The sequence below is a fragment of the Jaculus jaculus genome, chromosome 1 (assembly GCF_020740685.1).
Source record: "Jaculus jaculus isolate mJacJac1 chromosome 1, mJacJac1.mat.Y.cur, whole genome shotgun sequence".
In the NCBI taxonomy this organism is placed as follows: domain Eukaryota; kingdom Metazoa; phylum Chordata; class Mammalia; order Rodentia; family Dipodidae; genus Jaculus; species Jaculus jaculus.
This window is the reverse complement of record NC_059102.1, coordinates 221,195,972-221,219,098: the sequence shown is the minus strand read 5'-3', so window position 1 is coordinate 221,219,098 and position 23,127 is coordinate 221,195,972. Positions and strand designations below refer to the sequence as shown.

Here is a 23,127-nt window from a genome sequence, read left to right as displayed (position 1 = left end):
TAATCAATTACACCATCACAGCACTATCTGTGGCTTGTGTCCTTGAGCAATTCTATCATTCTTCCTTCAGTAAGAAAGCCACAAAGCCCACAAGTTTTAGTTGAGTACATAGTTATCTATTCAAATTCAATCCACAGAACTGCAAAAATAAAAACATAAAGGAGAAAAGAAAAACATACCATATTTACACAAAGACAATGTTTTCCTAGTCTGGTTTACAAGTGAAGATATCTAAACATTAGACAATGAAACCAGAGCAGAAATGATAAGGTTTTTCTCAGCAATATGCTCCTAAAAGGAAAGGGTTTGTCATCCACTTCTTCCCCTTTCCCACTGGCTTGACTGCCATTGTAATGTTAAGAACCAAAGCAGCAGTCCTGGGCCAATGAGCCTCATACTAAAAGCTGGCAGAGCACCAAGCCTGAAAGACTCTGGTCCACGACACCTCAGGGACACCATTTTATTTGTGCTTATGCTTGAACTATGATATGAGACAGAGTGCCTACTTTATTGAAGCCACTATCTTGGGCTCTGTAACATTACAACCTAGATCCTAATGGATCTGCAGCTTTCCCACTAGATCAAGTTCATAGTCGGAGTCCTCCACACAGCGTGCTGCCACTGAATAATCCCTCTGCATATTCTACTTAGCACTCACCATCTCTATTTTGAAAATAAAAGTGTCTTGGGAGTGCAGCTTTCTCTACCAGCTCACGTGATATAAAAAAAAGGTGGTGGTAACTGCAACATTTGAAAAGCAATAGGTGTGAGAGACTGTACCGGCCGATATAAGGACAGTAGATGAGGTGGGTGGGTAGGTGGAAAATCTGGTGGCTCCTGGTTTGTGGGTAATGGAGATACAGGCGGAAGGGAGAAAGCAGTTGCATGGATGAGTTGGTGGGTGGCTGGGAGCACAAGTGGAGGGTAAGTGGATGGGAGACAGCCAAGAAGAAAATGGAGGAGTCCAGAGTAAAGGGTAAAAGGAAGACGGACAGAGGAACTAGAGGATGGATGTGCAGTGGAAGAATGGGTCCACTGAAGTGTCACTGGATGGGTGGATAGATAGAAGGGGATGGAATGATTGGGTGGGTAGATGGATAGGTCAGTAGATGAGTGGGTGTGTGGATGGAGAGATACATGGGTGAGTATGTGGAAGGCAGGATGGATGGGTGAGCTGTGCATGGAAAGGTGGATAGGTAAGTGTGTAGGTAGAAGGACGGATGAGCAGTGGGTGGGTCATCGGATGCCTGGAAGGAAAAATAAGGTGACAAATAAATGGCTATGATGCTCGCTTTTCCCCTGACACTCAGGCTTCAAGCACTAGCCTGTATTCCCATCAGCCTCTTCTGGCCTGTCAGACGTTCCTTCCTCACCACACTTCCTGGCATGAGCCTGCGAACTGCATTAGCTGAGCCTGGCCTTTGGGATGGGATCTCAGAGACATCCTCCAGTTCAGGCTCATTAGTGGTATTTATTTTTTTTTAATTTTTAAAAATATTTTATTTACTTATTTATTCATTTGACAGAGAAAGAGGGAGAAAGAGAGAGAGAATGGGTGCGCCAGGGCCTCCAGCTACTGAAAATGAACTCCAGATGCATATGCCCCCTTGTGCATCTGGCTAACATGGGTCCTGGGAAATCGAACCTGGGTCCTTTGGCTTTGCAGGCAAATGCCTTAACTGCTTCATTAGTGGTATTTATATCAGCAATCTATAGTCCTAGGGGACAGAGAGAAAGAAGAGTCAACGAGAGATAGCATGGGCAGTCCCTGTGACACAGAGGACTTCCTGTGTGGCAAAGGGGAGCCCTAGAGAGCCCCAAACATCTGCCATTATCACTCAAGGTAGACAATGACCTGGTCAGATTTTTGTAATGTTGGGTTACTCACCTTTGTGACAACCTGTGAGTGTCACCAACAGGGGTCCTCCAGGGGGCTGTAGGAAACCTGCCAGGGGCACCAGCACAGGATGTGTACATGCCCGGAACCAGCTCTGGGCTTGTTGGCACAGCTGTCCCACGAGCGCTGGATGTGATGTGGCAAAGAAATGTAGCCTGGCCAGTAGCTCTGTATACAGGACACTTCTCTCTGCAATGAATGGGATGTGAGTGACTCTAGCTAGCTGAGCCACCCTTCTCCCACTGCACAGGCTACAGGAGAGAAGCTGGAACAGCTCTGGATCTGGTTCAGTCCTCCCTTCCTGCCTACCTGTTTGCTGTCCAGAAACATCACCCTCACCTTACAGTGACAGAGTCCAAAAAAAGATGCTGTTCCTCTGCCTTCCTTCCCCTTCCTCAGACCAGTCACTATCTCCTCATCATCTGACTTTGTTTACTTTGTCATTGTCCATACCATCCCTAAGCTTGTGGTCTCAAGAGGTACTCTCAACACAGCCTCCTAAGTAGTTGGGACCATAGGATGGATGGACAAGTGGAAGGAAGATGGGGAGGGTGGGAAGAGTAAATGGATGGGTGGATAGGTTAGTGGATGGATTGGTGAATTGATGGATAGATGGGTGGGTAGGAGAATTAGTGAATAGGTGGATAGATGGGTGGATGAATGGGTGGATGGATGAGTATATAGGTGGATGGATGGATAGATGGACGAACAGGTGGATGGATTGATAGGTGGAGAGATGGGTAGGTAAATGGATGGGTGGGGGAATGGACGGACTGATGGGTGAATGGGTGGGTGTGGGGGTAGATGATTAGATAGGAAGATAAATGGGTAGGTGGGTGGGTGAGTAGCTAGGTGAATGGATGGATATATAGATGGATAAAAGAGTGAAAAAAGATTGGCAGATTGAGTGGCTATATGGATTGAACTATGGATAGGTTGAAAGGAAGAATGGAAAGGTAGAGGAAGGTTGATAGATTAGATAGATGGAACTATATCCAGCTTCCAAATGTAACCTCTGGCCTATGCATTTTCCCACCAAACCCCTGCCATGCCACACTCAGGCTGCTTCACAGTTGTAATTTGACAATTTTTAGTATGGTTGTTTGGTGGCCATTAGACACCCTCTTTGCTGTAAACATTTAGCTCTCCAGGAACAAGTATGGTGCTTGCCCTGTCCATCATTATAATCTTAGTGCCTACCCACAGTACAGACAATGATGAAGAGCTGTTAGATAAATGAGTCTTTCTGCCAAGTGTGATGGCACATGCATGGCACCCCAGCACTGGAGAGCCTGAGACAGGAGAATTGTTATGTATGTCATGCTAGCCTAGGCTACAGAGTGAGATCCTACCTCAAAAACGCAAAAAAAAAAAAAAAAATCCCAATAATAAGAATTTTTCAGGGCTGGGAAGTTGACTCAGTGGGTAAAGCACTTGCTGCACAATCATAAGGAACAGAGTTCAGATCCCCAGTACCTACATAAATAATAGATGGGTATGGCGGCCCCCTGTAATCCCAGTGCTCAGGAGGTGAAAATGGGGTCTTCAGGGCAAACTGACTAGTTAGACCAGCTGAGTTAGTGAACCTCCACACACACTTGTACACACATATGATTGAAGCTTTGCAGATGAGGGAGGAGAGAGGGGACTGGGGAGATGACATGAGCACCAGAGTTCATATGCCCAGCACCCACATAAATGCTGGGTGGCTGTGGCAGCCAACCTTTAATCTCAGTGAAGAGTCAGGATCCCCAGGGCAAGTTGGCTGGCTAGAGTGGCAGAATCAGTGAGTCCTGCACTCAAGTGAGAGGTCTGGCTTAGTAAAGAAGGTACACAGGGATTGGGGAAGACACCCAGTGTCAACCTCTGGCCTCCACACACATGCACGCACCCACATGTGAACATGAAAACATGTACACATCATACACACAAAAAAAAATTAAAGAGGAAAAGAGAGAGACTACTACCCCTCCCCACACACATATATCTTCCATGTTGAGCTTTGCAATGATCTGTGCCACCTAGGAACACTGCCAGCGAGAAGAACTTTACCAGATGTGGCCCCTCCACCTTTCTCCTGCAGGACCATTAGCCTAAAGAAACCGCTTTTCGAGTCGCGCTCAGGCGCAGAGGCGACGGCGGATGTTTGCCCGGCCGAGGTCTGGGTGGCGCGGAAGCTGTGGCCTCTGCCCACGCTCCCGAGGAGCTGCCGTGGCGGCCCAAAGTGGCGGGCCGCGGAGCGCAGAGCTTTGCTTGAGTATAATCTTGAACATGGGAGGTGCTGTGAGTGCTGGTGAGGACAATGATCGATAACTTGAAAGAAGCCCAGTACATCCGGACTGACCTGGTAGAGCAGGCTTTCCGAGCTATTGATCGAGCCGATTATTATCTTGAAGAGTTTAAAGAAAATGCATACAAAGACTTGGCATGGAAGCATGGAAACATTCATCTTTCTGCCCCGTGCATCTATTCGGAGGTGATGGAGGCCTTGGATTTGCAGCCTGGGCTCTCATTTCTAAACCTTGGCAGTGGCACTGGCTACCTCAGCTCCATGGTGGGCAGAAAGAACATGAAGAGTACATGAAGAATCTTCTTAAAGTTGGAGGGATCCTTGTCATGCCCCTGGAAGACATGCACAGGCCCTTCTGCTTGGGAAAAAGAGTTTGGCTGTTTCCTTCGCCCCTGCCGTTCAGAGTCAGGACAGCCTAGACTTGCCCAGCTACCACCACCCGCAGGGCGCAGCCTGCAGGACCTGGCCCGCATCGCTATCCGTGGCAGCGTCAAGAGGGACATGCACCATGAGGTCACCAAGGGAGGTGGAGGCGGAGGTGGAAGCTGCCTGAAGGGTACACCCAGGTTTAAAAGACGGCGAGTCCGAAGGAGGCGAATGGAGACTATTGTTTTTTTTGGACAAAGAGGTCTTGGCCAGTCGTATTTCCAACCCCTCCGATGACACCAGCTGTGAGGATGCAGAGGAGGAGAAGCGGGATCTGGCAGAAAGGACCCCACGGGAGACCAAACCTGAGCCCCCAGTGAGCTTTCTTCGCCAGAGGGTCCTACGTCTTCCACTGCCAGACCTCCTGAAGTATTATCTGCTGTATTACAGGGAAAAGTAAGCTGTGGGAAAGTGGAGTCAGAGTGCCTATGCCACTAGGCACTCAAAGAGAGATGCTGGCTTGGTCCACTTTACTTTTCCCTTTCTTGGTTCTTGACTGTCCTATAAAACTCTGACACAATGGTGTGGGTTATTTAAGCACAGTTGGACAACACACTACATAGAAGTGTTTTGCTTAAGTGGGGTGCATCTAGTTGGCTCTGTCCCTTACCCAGGTGAACTTACATATCATAGCTGGAACTGAATCAGATCCACTCTATGTAAAACAAAATTTAAGTTATTAAAGTGTCACATCTCACCCTGGCACACCACCATCCCAGCTTTAGTTTTATGGCATCAATCTCTTAATTACTGGCACAGAGTTCTGCTGACCTTGGTAGATTTCTAGTTGGGGAAATACTGTTGAAAAGCCTTTTATTTTGATCCAATTAATCTGATCTTACATGAATTGCCAGCTATAATTTTTAAAAGGAAAGAATTGAGGTTAGGGAAGAGGAATAAAAGTATAAAACTGCCAGTTGTCTTTCTGGAATTTGAAAAGACTTCTAAGTAGTTTATTAGTCTTTTTTTTATACCTTTTGTTACCTTTACCACTGTCAAATGATGTCTTACAGAATATTCTGAAAAGAAAACAAGCTTTTTAAAGTTTTTAAAAAATATGTGTAAATGATAAGCTTTTACCTAACCACAGGGATGATTGTCACTCAACTGCAAAGAGTAGAACATGTCTGTAAGGCTTTAACAGGTGAGTTCTCAAAACAGGTGGAGAGGCTACAGGTTATCATAGGCAAAGGATGTTACAGAGCTTATGCTTCTTGACTTCGGTTTGCTATCTTTGTGATCATATTAGAGTACCGATTCATAGATTTTATCTTTTATAATTCTTGAGGAAAGAATGTTAGTTTTGTAAGTTTTCTTAAGAACAGATATATGTATTTTGCTAGCTTCATTGCATTAGAGCAGTTTACCTTAGTGACTTTTTTTAATTAATTTATTTATTTATTTGAGAGTGACAGACACAGAGAGAAAGACAGATAGAGGGGGAGAGAGAGAGAATGGGCGCGCCAGGGCTTCCAGCCTCTGCAAACGAACTCCAGACGCGTGCGCCCCCTTGTGCATCTGGCTAACGTGGGACCTGGGGAACCGAGCCTCGAACCGGGGTCCTTAGGCTTCACAGGCAAGCGCTTAATCGCTAAGCCATCTCTCCAGCCCTACCTTAGTGACTTTTGAAACCTGTCTTCTCTAAGCTTTTAGTGTTGAGCTTTCCACCAAGTTGTGGGATTGGGAAAAATGCAACTTCTCTGGCTGTCAGAGGGCAGAACTTGAAGTTACATTGCTGATTCCGAAAGTTGATTCTTTAAAAAAAAAAAAAAATTTTTTAATCCAAAGAAAAGACTAGTGTAAATTATTAATAACCCCAAATTCAAGTATTGATGTAGGATTAAGTGCTGATTTTGTTTGATTCATTTTAAGTTAGCTTCTCATGTCTTACTGGGAGGGGTTTAGTGTCTCAATTGTTTCTCCAGCTTAAATGGTTATTTTGGATCTTTTCTGCTTTTTAAAAAATTAGCTGAATAATTTTTAACACACAATAGAGTCTGCATGTATAGCTGAGAAAGCATATATTGTGCTACATTGGTAAATAAAACCTATCTTTAAGAAAGTTCACTGTTGTTTTTACCTGCCTTTTAACTCATAGTTGGGCGCCTTTCTTACAGAAATGCATGCTCTAACCTGACTTGCTGATGTCTTGTAGTTTGCAGATTCTTGTTGACATTATTCTAATTGCTAGCTAGACTTCAATGTTACATAGAGAAGTTTGGATATACTATTAAATAAATGGTATCTGTGAATCTGTTAGAGTAAGTGACTTGACAATTTTTTTTCTATAATTGAATATGGACTACACTTTTGAAAAACCACATTTGCCTTTATGCTGAATTTAAAAAATTATAATTAATAAGCCAGATGTGGTGGTGCACACCTTTAGTCCCAGCACTCAGGAGGCAGAGGTAGGAGGATCGCTGTGAGTTCGAGGCCACCCTGAGACTACACAGTGAATTCCAGGTCAACATGGGCTACAGTGAGACCTTACCTTGAAAAACACACACACATACAAAATTCCCAATTCATAAGATATTTCCTATTATATGCTAAACTTCTCTTAGCATTTTGATGTACCTACTATTAATTTGTGATTTTAAAACTGAATTCAATTCATATAGTTGTAACACGTGAGAAGTAGGTTGGTGTTTATCTTATTAAATTAAAAGATTATTGTATATGAGTTTTCTTGTGAGTAAGCACCTTGCTACCAGAATTCACTGTGTTCTCTTTTCAGGCAGGTGAATCATAATATAGTCTGTTTGTCTGCAGGGTTTTTGTTATAAACCACATGCTTGACAACTGCTTATGTTTCAAGTAGTTTGTATTTTAAATATGTGTCTTTTGTTGTAATATAAGAATAAAGGTCTGCATAAAAAAAAAGAAACCTCTTTTCTTTATAAGTTGCCTGCCTCAAGCACTTCACCACAGTTACAAAACAAAGTGGGTTGATATACCCAGGATACTGACAGAAGCCTAGTCCCATTATTTCTGCTTGGTTTGCTTTTAGCTTTGACTTTTTTGAGACAGGATCTTCACACTATGGCCCAGGCTGACCTCATGGCAACCCGCCTGCCTCACCTTTTGGACTGCTCAGATTATAGGTGTGAGGTATTATAGTAGAAAGATAAACACTATTCTAATGCAATAGATTTTTTAAAGATCAACAATGGGCTGGAGAGATGGCTTAATAGTTAAAGAGCTTGCCTGTGAAGCCTAAAGACACAGGTTTGGCTCCCCAGAATCCACATAAGCCAAATACACATGGTGGTACATGCCTCTGGAGTTCATTTACAGTGGCTAGAGGCCCTGGCACACCTATTCTCTCTCTCTCTCTTAAATATATAAATAAAATATTTTTAAAATAAGATAAAAATAGTCTCAGGCTGGAGAGATTGCTCAGTGGTTAGGGCACTTGCCTATGAAGCCTAAGGACCCAGGTCAATTCCCCAATACCCATGTAAGCCAGATGCACAAAGTGGCTAATGCATCTGGAGTTTGTTTGCAGTGACTAGAGATCCTGGCACACTCATTCTCTCTCAAATAAATAAATAAAATTTAAAAATAACAAAGGAAAAAATTAAGTCTCCAAACTCATAGTGAACAAAGAACAATCTTTTCAATAAAAGCAAGATGAAAGCAGACATGCAAGAAAGAAATGGCTACACCATCTACTCACTGTGCTTTATGCCTAAAATGCTTTCAAAAAATCTAGGCTGGGGTGACAACTTAGTGGAAAAACTGCTCATGGCTCAAGCTTGAGTACCTGAGTTCAAGCCTCATACCCCACATAAAAAGCAAGAAGGCTGGGCTTGGTGGTGCACACCTTTAATCCTAGCAGAGGTAGGAGGATCACCTTGAGTTTGAGGCCACCTTGAGACTACATAGTGAATTCCAGGTCAGCCTGAGATAGAACAAAACCCTACCTCGAAAAACCAAAGGGGGGAAAAAAAAGTAGAAAAAGGCTTGTTAGAGTTCTGGAATCCAAGGACTCTGACAGTGAGTTAGGAGGCAGAAGCAAGAGAATTTCCCTGAAGTTGTTGTGAGCACAGCAAAGACAGAGTGAGACAGAGAGACACCTTGCTGCAAACGATGTGGGCCAGCAAGGACAAACCAAAAGCTGGCTTCTGACCCCCATACATACATCTTGGTGAGCAGGCATCATGGTACATGGGAGGCTAAGGTAGGAGGATTGCTGTGAGTTCCAGGTCAGCCTGAACTACAGTGAGACCCTACCTTGGGGAAAAAAAAAAAAAAGAAAGAAAGAAAGAAACCTCTTGTAGGGGTTAGGGAGATGACCCAGTGGGTAAAGCACTTGCCACAAAAGGACGTGAGTTCAAATCTCCAACAGGTACGTAAAATGCCAGGTGTGGCAACAAGTGCTTATAATCCCAGTCCTAGGACAAAGTCAGGAGATCCTGGGTGCCACTGGCTAGCTGGTCTAGCCAGATTAGTTAGCTCGAGGTTCAGTAAGATACCCTGTCTCAAAAAATAAATCAACAGGTTTGGAGGTATGGCTCAATGGTTCAAGGCACTTTGCTTACAAACTCTAAGGGCCCAGGTTCAAGTCCCCAGTGCTCACATAAAGCCAGATGCACAAAGTAGTTCATGCATCTGGAGTTTGTTTGCAGTGTCAAGAGGCTTTAGCATGCCCATACTCTATTTCTTTCTCTCTCTGTCTCTCTTTTACTCGCTCACTTGCTCGTGATCTTTGTCTTTGGGTTTTTTTTTGTTTTGTTTTGTTTTTTGAGGCAGGGTCTTTCTGTGGCCCAGGCTGACCTGGAATTCACTATGTAATCTCAGGGTGGCCTAAAATTCTCAGTGATCCTCTTACCTCTGCCTCCTGAGTGCTGAAACTAAAGACATGTGCCACTACACCCAGCTCTCTCTCTCTCTTTCTCACTCTGTATTCTCTCTCTCAAATAAATAAATATTTTAAAAAATTAAGTTGGAGCAGGGCATGGTGACACACACCTTTAATCCCAGTACTTGAGAGACAGAGGTAAGAGGATCAGTCTGAGTTCGAGACCAGCCTGAGACTACATAGTAAATTCCAGGTCAGCCTGGGCTAGAGAGACTGCATTGAAAAATCAAATTAAATAAATAAATAAGTTGAAAGAGCCATTGATGAAAATATTTGACATTGACCTCTGGCCTCCACATGCATGCATGCACATGTGCACACATAGCCATATTTACACATGCAACCACACACATACACACACTGAATAAAAAGGACGTTGGGCTGGAGTGATAGCTCATTGGTTACAGTACTTCGTGTGCAAGCATGATGGCCTGAGGGGGGCTGAGACTACTAAGTTTGAATTCCCAGTACCCACATAAATAGCTGAGGCATGGCTACACATGTCTGCAACCCTAGTCCTGCAAAAAGCAGACACCAGGAAATCTCTGAGACTTATGAAAACAGCAAGTTCAAGAATCTGTAAAATGGCTGTCTCAGGAAAACAAGTGGATGAACAATGGAGGAGAACACCAGTGTGCTCCTCTGGCCTCTGCTTCAACATCTTCACAAATCATGCATCTCATGCATATGCCACACCACATCACACATCCTACAGAGTGAGAAAGAAGGGCTGGAGAGATGGCTTAGCGATTAAGGCACTTGCCTGCAAAGCCTAGGAACCCAGGTTTGATTCCCCAGTACTCATGTAAGCCCGATGCACAAGGTGGCACATGTATTGGGAGTTCATTTGCAGTGGCTGGAGGCTTTGGTGCACCCCTAGTCTCTCCCTCCCTTCTCTCTCTCTCTCTCTCAAATAAATAACATATTTTAATTAAAAAAAATAAACGTTTTAGAGATTACTCTGCCACACCTTGGTTTTTGGTTTTTCGAGGTAGGATCTTGCTCTAGCTCAGGCTGACCTGTAATTCACTATGTTATCTCAGGGTGGCCTTGAACTCATGGAAATCCTCCTACCTCTGCCCCCCAAGTACTGGGATTAAAGGTGTGCGCCACCACACCCGGCTTGGTGTATATCTTTGATTGTACAGCCAAAGATAATTAAATCAGGAGGCCTCTCTGACCTAATCAATGGATTAATTCCTTGATAGATTTCTAATATGATGGGATTATTGGGAGGTGGTATACAGTAGGAAGTGGAGCCAAAAGCACATCACTGTGGGTATAGCCCTGGTGTTACACCTTACCTACCTCTTCCTATATCCTCAGCTTTTTGTCTGCCAAGAAGGGAACAACAGCCTCTACCACACACTCCAACCATCATGATGTTATGGTCAAGTGCTTGGAGCAAGTTACCATGGACTGTAGCCTCTGAAACCATGAGCCAAAATAAAACCCTCCTCCCTCAAGTGGTTCTGTCAGATATTTTGGTCACAGTGGCAGTAAAACTAACAAATGCTGCATATGAATAACTTAAAGAGTCTTCATCATAGCTGGAGGTCCTGTCCCTTCAAGGCTGAAGACGCTGTGCTCAGGGCAAGTAAGTCATTGTTGAAATCTGCAAGGACAGCATACCACCTTGTGCAACCTTCAATTCAACATCCAACCACCTACAGCATGGCACTCAGAGGTCTCTGGTTATTGTCTGAAGTCTGAAGGATACACTTAGTCATTATCCTAACTAACTCCATTTTTAAAAGGTCTTCTGAGACCTAGTCTTATATAGCCCAAGCTGGCCTCAGACTTGCTATATATATGAAGCTGAAGCCAGAGGATGAACGGCTGGTCTTCCTGCCTCCACCTCCTAAGTGCTGGGATGACAGGTATGCACCACCACACCTGGTTTATTTACCAATACTTATCTCTGGTTTGTTTGGTTGGGTAGGTGAGCTGGACTTCTCCCAGAGTCAGGACTCTAGGACTCCAGTGCCAGGCTCCATTCTCAGCACCAATATATACATATTTTTCAAACAAAAAGAGAACATTCTAGGCTGGAGAGTGGAAAAGCATTCATTGCTCAAGCTTGAGCACCTGAGCTTGATCCCTAGACCCCATGTAAAAATCCAGAAGTTTGGAGGAGAGAACATTATCATGGTTATTGTCTATAATTATGGAAGTTGTCAATAAAAAGGTTAAAAATAGGGCTGGAGATATGACTTAGTGGTTAAGGTGCTTGCCTGTGAAGTCTAAGGACCCATGTTTGATCCCCCAGTACCCACATAAAGCCAGATGCCCAAGGTGGCACATGTGTCTGGAGTTCATTTGCAGTGGCTAGAGGCCCTAGTGTGCTCATTTTCTTTCTTTCTTTCATTATTCCCCCCTCTCTCTCTCTCTCTCTCTCTCTCTCTCTCTCTCTCTCTCTCTCCCTGTTTCTCATAAATAAATTAATTAAATTAAAATTAAGACAGTAGCAGGCTTCTATAATCCCAGCAACCTAAAGCTGATGGTGAGATGGGGGCAAAGACAGAAGAATTTCCCAGAAACTCAAGACCAGCCCAGCATAGAACAGCAGAACAAGAATCCAGAGTGCAACAAATGAAGTGGACAGGCAAGGACCAACCCAAAAGTAGTCCTCTGACCTCCAAACGCACGCCCTGGAACACACACTCATGCACAAACATGCACACACACAAATAACTTTTTTCTTAGATTTTGAGGTAGGGTCTTGCTCTAGCTCAGGCTGACCCCTGGAATTCACTGTGTAGTCTCAGGGTGGCCTCAAAATCATGAGGATGCTCCTACTTCTGCCTCCCAAGTGCTGTGATTAAAGGCATGTGCCACCATGCCCAGACAAATAAATTTTTTTAAATCCTAAGTATCAAAGGAAGTTTCTGAGAGATTCTTCAAGCCCTAGAGAAGGGGTGGAAAACTGACCTGAGGGTCAGACCCAGTTCAATGCACTAAGTTCATGCCTGTAATTTCAACATTTGGGAGGCTGAAGCAGTAGGATCATGATTTTGAGGTCAGTCTGAGCTACCTCAGAAACAGAGAGGAGGGGTTAGAGAGATATCCCAGTAGTTAGGGTGCTTGCCTACAAAGCCTAAAAACACAGGTTTGATTCATTAGTACCTACATATAGCATATGTACCAGATAGCACATGCATCTGGAATTTGCTCGCAGCAGCAAGAGGCCCTGGTGCACCCATTCTCTTTCTGTCTCTTTACTTGCAAATAAATAAATGAATATGTTGTTGTTTTTTTTTTTTCAGAGAGAGGGAAAAGAGAAAGAATAATCTTGTAAGTCCATCTTTTCTTTTGGTGTGTGTGGAGGTAAAAGGTTGACACTGTCTCCTTCAATCACTGGATTACTGTCCACCTTATTTACTAGGCCAGAGCATGTCAATTCAGCTAATTTGGTTAGCCAGCTTGCCCCAGGGTTTCCCTGTCTCTGCCTCCCAAGTTCTGAGATTACTGACAGCCATCATGACCACCTGAAATTTATGTGGGGGCTGGGAATCCAAACTTGTTCTTATTATTACATGACAAGTGCTTTATCCACTGAGCCCTCTCCCCAGCTCCATCTATCTATCTATCTATCTATCTATCTATCTATCTATCTATCTATCTATCTATCTATCTATCTATGTTTGCTGTGTGTGTGTGTGTGTGTGTGTGTGTGTGTGTGTGTGTGTGTAGTATTTGAGACAAGATATCATTGTAGTTCAGATTACCCTGAAATTTACTATGTAACCTAGGCTGACCTTAAATTTATAATGAATCTGCTGCATCAACACAAATACTGGGATGACAGGTTTATGCACCACAACTGCCTTTATGATTATTCTCAGTTGTTGAATTTCATCAATAAAAAAAAATCTGTGAGAACTTGTTTTTCTCTCTTGTTATTTAAGTATGAACTTAATTCCCTCTCCCTCTCACCCCCCAAAATAGCTCTTATTCAGGCCTTTCTAGAGAAAAGTAACAGTACAGAAGGAAGGGAACCATTGTTTGCATAGTTTTGCTTCAAAATCTTCCAGGTTTCTTTCAAATTTCTATAGGTTGACACTGAAGAAAGATCACAAGATCAGACAGGAAAGGTCTGACAAATAATGAATGGAATAGATGAAGTACATAAAGATGAGTACACAGATACAGAGAGAGAAGTGGGTGGGTGGATTGGTGGATGGACAGGTAGAAAAATAATACATGATTGATGAATGGATTGATAAATGAAAAATCAGGCAGGGTATTGTTGGTGCACGCCTTTAATCCCAGCACTTGGGAGGCAGAGGTAGGTGGATCGCTGTGAGTCCCAGGCCACCCTGAGATTACATAGTTAATTCCAGGTCAGCATGGGCTAGAGTGAGACCCTACCTGGAAAAAAAAAAAAAAAGCAAGAGAGAGAGAAAAAAAAAGAAAAATCAATTTGAGGGCTGGAGAGATGACTTAGTGGTTAAGGCACTTGCCTGTGAAGTCTAAGGGCTCATGTAAGGCAGATGCACATGGGTCATGCATGCATCTGGAGTTCGTTTGGAGTGAGTGCCTAAAGGCCCTGGCATGCTCATATTCTCCCTCCCTCTCTCTCTCTCTCTTTTTCTCTTCTCCCATTTCTCAAGTAAATAAATAAAATATTTTTTAAAAACTCAAATTGAATCTCAGTGAAGGGAATGGACTTCTGGAAGTTTCTGGAAATCTGTATAACGCATACCCTCCTGTCCAGGCCAAAAGACTCACCCATGCCTCGGAGTTCCACAGCAGGGCGGCACAGCTGGAGGGCTTCTTGGACTAGGCCAACCTCAGGGGAATTCACATGAGGGGCACACATGTCAAAGTCATCCAGCAGGTCCTCAATGCCCCCAGAAACACCCCGACAGGAGATCCAGCTCATGTTCCCTGTAGAGGAGAGGGAGTGAGGATGTGGGAAGTGCTTGCTTCCTTCTAGCTCATTCTGAGAGGCAGAAAATGACCTCTCCATTTCCTCCAGGGGTTCTCAAGCTCAGCATTAACCAGTTCTCTGGGGTGGACACTGAACTGTGCACTACAAGGTACAGAACAACCTGGGCCTCCAGGACCAAATGCCACCGGCAACTCTACTCCCAAGAATGACAATTAGAAACGTCTCTAGGCATTGCCAAGTGTCACCTAGGGACAGAATGTTCTCTCTTTGAAAAACACAAGGATGGATGGGTAAATGGAAAGATAAGTTAACAGATAGGCAGATGAGTGGGTAAGTGAGTGAGTGGGTGGATGAATGGATGAGGGGTGGACAGTGGATGGATGGAATGGATGGATGGATGGATGTTTGGAAAAGCAGACAGAGTAGTCTCTCTCATGCTAAGCAGCTCCTCCCCCTCTGCAGCATCAACATAAGGGCAGAGATCCCTGAGCAATAGGATGCCCTATGCATCACAGAAAGTCGAGCAGTGTCCCAGGCCTCTGCTCCTAGGATGCCTCTGGAGTTCCCTCCCAAAGTTCCTGCAATTCCTTACAGTTCCTCCTGAACCCATTCACTACTGCTGGCTCTGGTAAGGAGTGGGTGACCACCCAAAAACTGCTACAGATAGAGTGCAAGGCCCCTGGGGTGCAGAATCACCCTTCTTGAGAACGACTGCCACAGATGGAAGAAAGAACTACTAGGCCAGGTAAGGCTCTGGGAGGCAGGAACGCAGCAGGGCCTCTGGGGCCCTCTGGAGCCCTTACCCAACACCTCCTGCTTCAGCTCCTCCAGGCGGCCCGCGTGCAGCAGGTGGAAGGGAAGTTCCTTCAGCTTACGCAGGTTGGCAATGGTGTCTGAGAACCACAGCGGCTGTGGGGCCACCTGAGGGGAACAGTACCAGCTGGAGCTCATTCATCCACCCCACAAGCACAGGCGGGCACCACATGGTGATGGAGGGGACAGGTACACAATGGCAGATATGCCACAGACATTCACTGACCTTCACTGAACCTGAGGAAGGGACCTGGGGACTTGAGGAGTCCAAGGATGAATTGGAAGCTTTCCTGGGGTGGGATAGTAGAACTTGGACTCAAAAGGTGAGTTAGGAATCTGCCTGACACAATATGTCAGAACAATGCCACAGTGGTGAGCACTTGTGGTTCCAGCATAAAGCCTGATGGCCTGGGTTCAATTCTCCAGTACTCATGTAAAACCACATAGCCACATGTACAAAGTGGCACATGCATCTGGAGTTCATTTGCAAAGAGACCCTAGTGGGCCCTTTTTCTCCTCCCTACCCCACCTTTCTCTGTTTGCAAATAATAAAAATATTTTTTCTTTTTTTTTGAGGTAGGGTCTTACCTTTTTCTTCTTTTTTGAGATAAGGTCTCACTCTATCCCTGGCTGATCTGGAACTTACTCTGTATTCCTAGGTTGGCCTCAAACTCACAGGGATCCTCCTACTTCTGCCTCCCAAATGCTGGGATTAAAGGCTTCCACCACCGTGCCCAGCTAATAAAAATATTTTTTTAAAAAAAGAAAAAAAGGGCTGGAGACATGGCTTAGCAGTTAAGGCATTTGCCTGTGAAGCCTAAGGACCCAGTTTCAATTCCCCAATACCCACATAAGCCAGATGCACAAGGTGGCACATGCATCTGGAGTTCATTTGCAATGGCTGGAAGCCCTGGTGCACCTATTCTCTATATATCTGCCTCTATTTCTCTCCCTCTCTCAAATAAGTAAATAAAATTTAAAAAATATATTTTTTAAAAACTTAGTGCTCAGGCTGGAGACATGGCTTAGCAGTTAAGACATTTGCCTGCAAAGCTAAAGGACCACAGTTCGTTTCCCCAGGACGCACATAAGCCAGATGCACAACCAGGTGCATGCATCTGGAGTTCATTTGCAGTGGCTGGATTCTCTGGTATGCCCATATTCTTTCTTTCTCTCTCTCAAATAAATAAACAAATTATATATATATATATTTAGTTCTGTCTGGCATGGTGGTGCATGCCTTTGATCCCAGAGTTCAGGAGGCCAAGGTGGGAGGATCACAGTAAGTTTGAGGCCAGCCTGATACTACATAGTGAATTCCAGGCCATCTTGGGTTACAGTGAGACCCTACCTTGAAAAACAAAAACAAACAAACATGAAAACTTAGTCCTGGGCTAGAGAGATGGTTTAGCGGCTTTACAGTTAAGGCACTTGCCTGTGAAGCCTAAGGACCCAGGTTTGATTCCCCAGTACCCATATAAGCCAGATCCACATGGTGGCACATGTGACTAGAGTTAGTTTACAGTGGCTGGAGGCTTGGCATGCCCATTATCTCTCTCTATCTGCCTCTTTCTCTCTCAGATAAATAAATAAAAATAAAATACATTTTTAAAAACTTATTTCTTCATTATTTTTGCTTGCTGCATGTTTTACACATATATATGCGTGTGTAGATATTCATGTGTGTATCCATACTAGTACATGTGTGCAGATGCACATGGATGCCAGAAGTCAATATCAGATGTCTTCCTTAGTTGCTCCACCTTTTTCTTCGAGACAGGGTCTCTTAATGAAACTAGAGCTCACTGATTTGGCTAGAGTAGTAGCCAGCAAGCCCCAAGGATCTTTCTGCCTCCATCTCCTCTTTGCTAGATTCACAGGCATGTGTTGCCATGCCTGGTGTTTTCGTGGATTCTGAGGATCAAACTCAGGTCCTCATGTTCACATAGCAGGCACTTTGCCCACTGAGCCATCTCTCAGGCCCTAAGATTTAATCATTTATGTAAAAATAAATGAGCACATCCATCTCATTAGCATGCAAACTTTTCCTCTTTAAATACATGGTAAAATTACATGTATGCTGGCTGGGCCAGTAGCACATGCCTTTAATCCCAGCACTCAGGAGGCAGAGGAATGAGGAGCTCAAGGCCACCCTGAGACTACATAGTGAATTCTAGGTCAGCCTGGGCTAGAGCAATACTCTACCTCAAAAAGCAAAAAAAAGGGGGGGAGGGGCTGGAGAGACGGCTTAGCAGTTAAGGCACTTGCTGCAAAGCCAAAGGACCCAGGTTCAGTTCCCCAGGACCCACATAAGCCAGATGCACAAGGTGATGCACACATCTGGAATTCGTTTGCAGTGGCTGGAAGTTCTAGCCTGCCAATTCTCTCTCTCTCTCTGCCTCTTTCTCTCTCAAATAAACAAATAAATAATAAAATGTTTTTAAAAATTATATGCACACTAAAGAACTGTATTTACTTTTATTTTTAAATATTTTATCTGTTTTCTTACTTATTTGAGAGAGAAAGAGACAGAATGGGCCTGCCAGGGCCTCTAGCCACTATAACTGAATTCCAGACGCATGTGCCACCTTGTGCATCTGGCTTTATGTGGGTCCTGGGGAAGTGAACGTGGGTCCTTAGGTTTTGTAGGCAAGTGCCCTAACCATTAGCAATCATATCTCCAGCCCTACTTTTATTTTTATTTATTCTGTGTACATGTGCATATTTGTACTGGGTACTCATGTGTGTGAAGGCCAGAGGACAACCTGACATATTGTTCCTTAGAAGCAGTATTCACCTCCTTTGAGATAAGGTCTCTCACAGAACTGGAAGCTCACCAATTGGGCTAGACTGGCTGGCTGAAAAAACCCCAGGATTCCCTAGTCTCCCCCTTCCCAGGTCCATACAACCATGCCTGTTTGTTTATTTATTTATCTTGGTTTTTCCAAGATAGGGACTCCCTCTATCCCAGGCTGACCAGGAATTCACTATGTAGTTTCAGGCTGGTTTGAACTCAAAGAAAGCCTTCTACATCTGCTTCCCAAGTGCTGGGATTAAATGCATGTGCCACCACACCTGGTTTATTTTGTTGTTGTTGTTGTTGTTTGTTTGTTTGTTTTTGTCTTGTTTTACTTTTTGTTTTTTTCCAGGTAGAGTCTCACTCTAGCCCAGGCTGACCTGGAATTCACTATGTAGTGTCAGGGTGGCCTTGAGCTCACAGCGATCCTCTTACCTCTGCCTCCTGAGTGCTGGGATTAAAGGTGTGCACTACCACCCCTGGCTGTTTTTTGTTTTTTAACAGAAATGCTGAGGCTTTAACTCAGGTCCTTATGTTTGCAAGTACTTTACAGACTGAGCATTTCTCTATCCCAAGAACTGTTTTTAAATAAATTTCTATCTGGGCATGGGAGTTGTTGAAGCCAAGTTCACATTGCTGGCAAAAAGCACCCAACCAAGAGCAGTTTGTAGGAAAAAAGGGTTTATTTGGGCTTACAGATTCAAGGAAAGTTCTATGATGGCAGGGGAAAATGATAACATGAGCAGAGTGTGGATATCATCTCCTGGCCAACATCAGGTGGACAACAGCAACAGGAGAGTGCGCCGAACACTGGCAAGAGGAAGCTGGTTATAATATCCATAAGCCTGTGCCCAAGAATGCACTGCCTCCAGGAGGCTTCCATTCTCAAATTGCCATCAGCTGGGGATCTAGTATTAAGAACACCTTAGCTTATGGGGGACACCTTAATTAAATCACCACAGTAGTACAAGCCTATAACCCCAGGACTCAGCTGATGGAGGCAGGGGGAGCAGGTGTTCAAAGTCATTCTTGGCTATATGACTTGGAGACCCTGTTTCAAAACACTAAGAAGGCTGGGGCAATGGCTTAGTAAGTAAAGTACTTGCCACACAAGTATGAGGGCCCGAGTTTAGATCCCCAGCATCTGCATAAATGCCAGGCACTGTGGGCACACCCTTGCAACTCAAGCACTCCAGAGGCAGAGACAATGGATCCCCAGGACACTTTGGCTAGCTAAACTAGCAGAACCAGAGAGCTGTAGGTTGGAATGACAGACCCTGCCTCAATACATAAAGAGGAATGTGATCGAGGAAGAGACTGGACGTCAACCTCTAGCCTCCACATGCACACACTCATACATACACACATGCACGAACATGTGACCCACATGCATATGAACACATCCCCAGGCACACATACCTCACTCACATATACACAGGTGCCAAAAACCAGTAAAAGGAAGAAAGAAAAGAAGGGAGGGGAGGAGGGGGCAAGGGAGGGAGGAATGAAAGGAGGAGGGAGGAAGAAAATAGTTTGCATGTCCAGTGAAGATAAATTTTTGCTTTCAATTGTTTTAGCCTGCCTTGGCTGTGTGTGAGAACGTAAAATCTGTGCATAAAGTAGACAGACCTCACGTTGTGAGTGGGGAGCTATCAGACTTCCATGGAGAATCAAAGGGAAGAAATTTAAACTCTGCAATGCAGGGGGTCAGTTCTCCCATTTCTAGATGTGATTTCTTTCCCCTTTGAAAAGTTAAGGGCATGTGTCCTTCATATCTACTACCCCTCACACCCCTAGTTACGCTTGGGGGCTGAGGGAAAAGGGAACAGAGGGGTGTCAGGAGGTGATCTGAATGGGAAAAAGGGAAAAGGGGAAAAAACCACAGCAGTGCGGATATGCGGGCCTCACCTTGCGATCCAAGTTCAGGGGCTTCCCCACGAGTGGCAGAGTGATGAGCTTCTTGGTGCCTTGGCTCCAGGCTCCAGAGAAGAAGTCAGCCAAGACACCATGCCTCTTTGCTCTCTCTGATCCAGCCAAGTAACGCACACAGATCACCTCAGCCAGTTGCCTACAAAGAAAGGACACAGGCTGTCAGACCCGGGGACCTGCTTAAAATCCTCCAATAAGGGACTAGGGACATAGTTCATGCCAATAATCTCAACACTGGAGTAGGAAGATTGCCATGAATTTGACCACCGTAAGCTACAGAGTAAGTTCTAGCTCAGCTTGCCCTAGACTGAGACTCTGCCTTAAAACAAAGATAATAAAATAAGTTAATAAATAAGAGTTGGGCCAGGAGTGGTGGCACATGCCTTTAATTCCAGCACTCTGGAGGATGAAGCAGGAGATCACTGTGCGTTTGAGGCCAGCCTGAGACTACATAGTGAAATCCAGGTCAGCCTGGGCTAGAGCAGAACCCTACCTCAAAAAACCTAAACAAATAAATAAATATGACTTGGTTGGTGAGCCCCTGTTCTTGAAGTCCCACCCAGCCAGTGTCCTCTCCACCAACCACAGAACCTACCTGTGGGCAATGGCCAGAAGTGTGCAGCCGTCTCCTGGCCGCCTGACCAGGCAGCTGCCCAGGTCCCTCCGGAGCCGCACCCACCGCAGGGGCGGGAAGCGCAGCAGCTCCTTGCTGGGCGGAGTCCAGTCCTGGTACACAGCCTGCAGGACCTCATCATCCAAGGACAACACGTCCTTCAGCTCCGCCTCCGAAAGGCCATACCTGCAAGAGAAGGCAGGGCGTTTTGGAATATACCTGTGACCAGGCTGGGAGGTTGCTGGTAGGTACCACCTGCCCAGGGCAGCGAGTTTAAGAGTCAAAATCGGTGTTTAATAGCACTCGCTGGGTGCCAGGACCCCATGACTTCACCAGCAAGACAACTGCTGACATCCCTGTACAATCATGGGCCACTCACTCCCAAACTTTTGGGTGCCTTCAGCCGGATATGGCACTGCATACCTGTCATCATGGCATTCTGGAGTCTTAGTCAAGAAGGCTGCTGAGAGTTCAAGGTCAGCCTGGGCTATGAAGTGAGTTAAAGACCAGCCTAGACTGTTATGTGAGACTCGTCTCAAAAGATAAAAATGAAAAAGCAAAAAATTGCCAGGCATGATGGCACATGCCTTTAACCCCAGCACTCAGAATTCCAGATCAGCCTGAGCTAGAGCAAGATTCTACCTCGATCAACAACAACAACAACAAACAAGCAAACAAAAAGAAAGAAAGAATAGAAAAAGCAAAACATGAAGCAGAGTATGGTGGCAAACACATGTAATTTCAGCACTCAAGAGGCAAAAGCAGGAGGGTTGCTGCAAACCAAGACCAGTAAACTCAACTGCACCCTAGGTCTACCCTGCCCTGCTTCCTGTTTCCTGCCCTGAAAAAGGGCAGGACTAGAGATAGGGGTGTCATTAAATACAGCGAGCAATTAAAGTTTTAACACTGGGAGCCAAGCACAGCACTATAAGTACCAGACTGGAAAAATTTCAAAACTTGCCAAAAATTTCATCAGCAATAGGGGACAATCCAGTGGAGGTCACCTCAGAATAGCAGAGAAAGGAACACAGAAAAAAAAAAAATCATTTGGGGCTGGAGATGGCTCAGCAGTTAGGCACTTGCATGCAAAGCCTAATGACCTAGGTTCAATTCCCCAGAACCCCTGTAAACCCAGATGCACAAAGTGGAGCATGCATCTGGAGTTCATTTGCAGCGACTAGAAGCCCAAGCACATCCATTCTCTCTCTCTGTCTCCTTCAAAAGAAATAAATGAAATATTTTGTGCACCTGGCTTTACGTGGGTACTGGAGAAATGAATCCCAGACAGGCAGGTTTTGTAAGCAAGTGCCTTTAATGACTGAGTCATTTCTCTAGCCCTCTCTCTCTTTTTATACAGCCACCAGAATACAAACATAGAGCCCTATCCTGGCGATATTACCTGGTCCAAATCCTAAAGACCAATCTAAAAGCCTAATTGGATTAAAGTCCCATCCTCTTAATCCCTCACAATAGGGATTAAATTGCTAAACTATGAACCCTTGACAGATACATTCAAACCACATCCAATCATAGCCATACCTTTCTTATTTTTTTCATGAAATTTCAGCAAAAATATGGTAGACTTCCTGGCCTAAACAAACTTTAACTACCATTGTGGAGGTCAAGAAGTCCAAGGCCAAGACGGCAACAGAACGCCACTGAGAATCCACTTTCTGGTTCATATTCTGGTTCATAGATGACATCTGCTATGTCTTCACACAATATAAAGAGACAGGGAGCTCTTGATGGTTGACTTTATTTGTTATTTATTTAATTTCCATACTAGGGATGGAATCCAAGGCCTCATACTTGCTAGGTTGGAGCTCTATCACCAAACCAGACCCCCAGCCCTTCACTGGGGGATTCTAGGCAGGGCTCTACTCCTAATTCTCCCCCTCAGCTCCTCACTGAGGCAGGCACTCTACCACAGAGCTATGACCCACAGTCCTCTTTCTGCTTTTACACAAAAATTTATATAGAACAGAATAGAGAGTTCTCAAAAGAAGAAATATAATTGGCCAACAAACATCTAAAAACATGTTCTACATCTTTAGCCATCAAGGAAATGCAAATTAAATCTACTTTGAGCCAGGCATAGTGACATGTGTTTTTTAATCCCAGCACTTGGGAGGTAGAGGTAGGAGAATCACTATGAGTTCAAGGCCAGCCTGAGACTACATAGTGAATTCTAGGTCAGCCTGGGCTAAAGTGAAATCCTACCTCAAAAAAATTTCTTTTTGAGATTCCATCTCCTTTCAGAATGGCAATCATCAAGAAATCAAATGACTGGTGAGGATGTTTGGGGTAAAGAGCCTTTCTCCATTATTGGTGGGAATGTAAACTAGTACTGAAGAGCCAACCTGACTCTATTTTAACAGCAAGAGCCATTTCGATATAATGAGTAAAAGTTAAGTTTCTGTTTCTCTCAGTTTCTATGTCTGAGTTGAGGCCACAAACTGTTCCCTGGTTACTGTTCCCAGGATTGTGTATTTATAACGTTCTGGGAAGTAGTTTAACTGTAACAGCTGGTTTGCTTCTGCTATCATGCTTGCTTGCGTCCAAAAACCCCCGATCCTGTGATTTTTATGGTTCTACCCTATA

General features: G+C 44.6%; 1 protein-coding gene across 2 annotated transcripts in view; it reads right to left on the bottom strand.

Annotated features, from left to right (window-relative positions):
* Positions 1-23,127, bottom strand: part of Nwd1 (NACHT and WD repeat domain containing 1) — a 140,301-nt gene that overhangs the window by 67,950 nt on the left and 49,224 nt on the right. For both annotated transcript variants that reach the window (XM_012950531.2, XM_004665975.2), the window contains exons 5-9: positions 20,509-20,712; positions 19,893-20,052; positions 15,178-15,295; positions 14,212-14,370; positions 1,889-2,086 (exon numbers count right to left, since the gene is read on the bottom strand). In XM_012950531.2, coding sequence (XP_012805985.2) covers positions 1,889-2,086; positions 14,212-14,370; positions 15,178-15,295; positions 19,893-20,052; positions 20,509-20,712 — 839 coding nt within the window. The remainder of the gene's footprint in view (positions 1-1,888; positions 2,087-14,211; positions 14,371-15,177; positions 15,296-19,892; positions 20,053-20,508; positions 20,713-23,127) is intronic.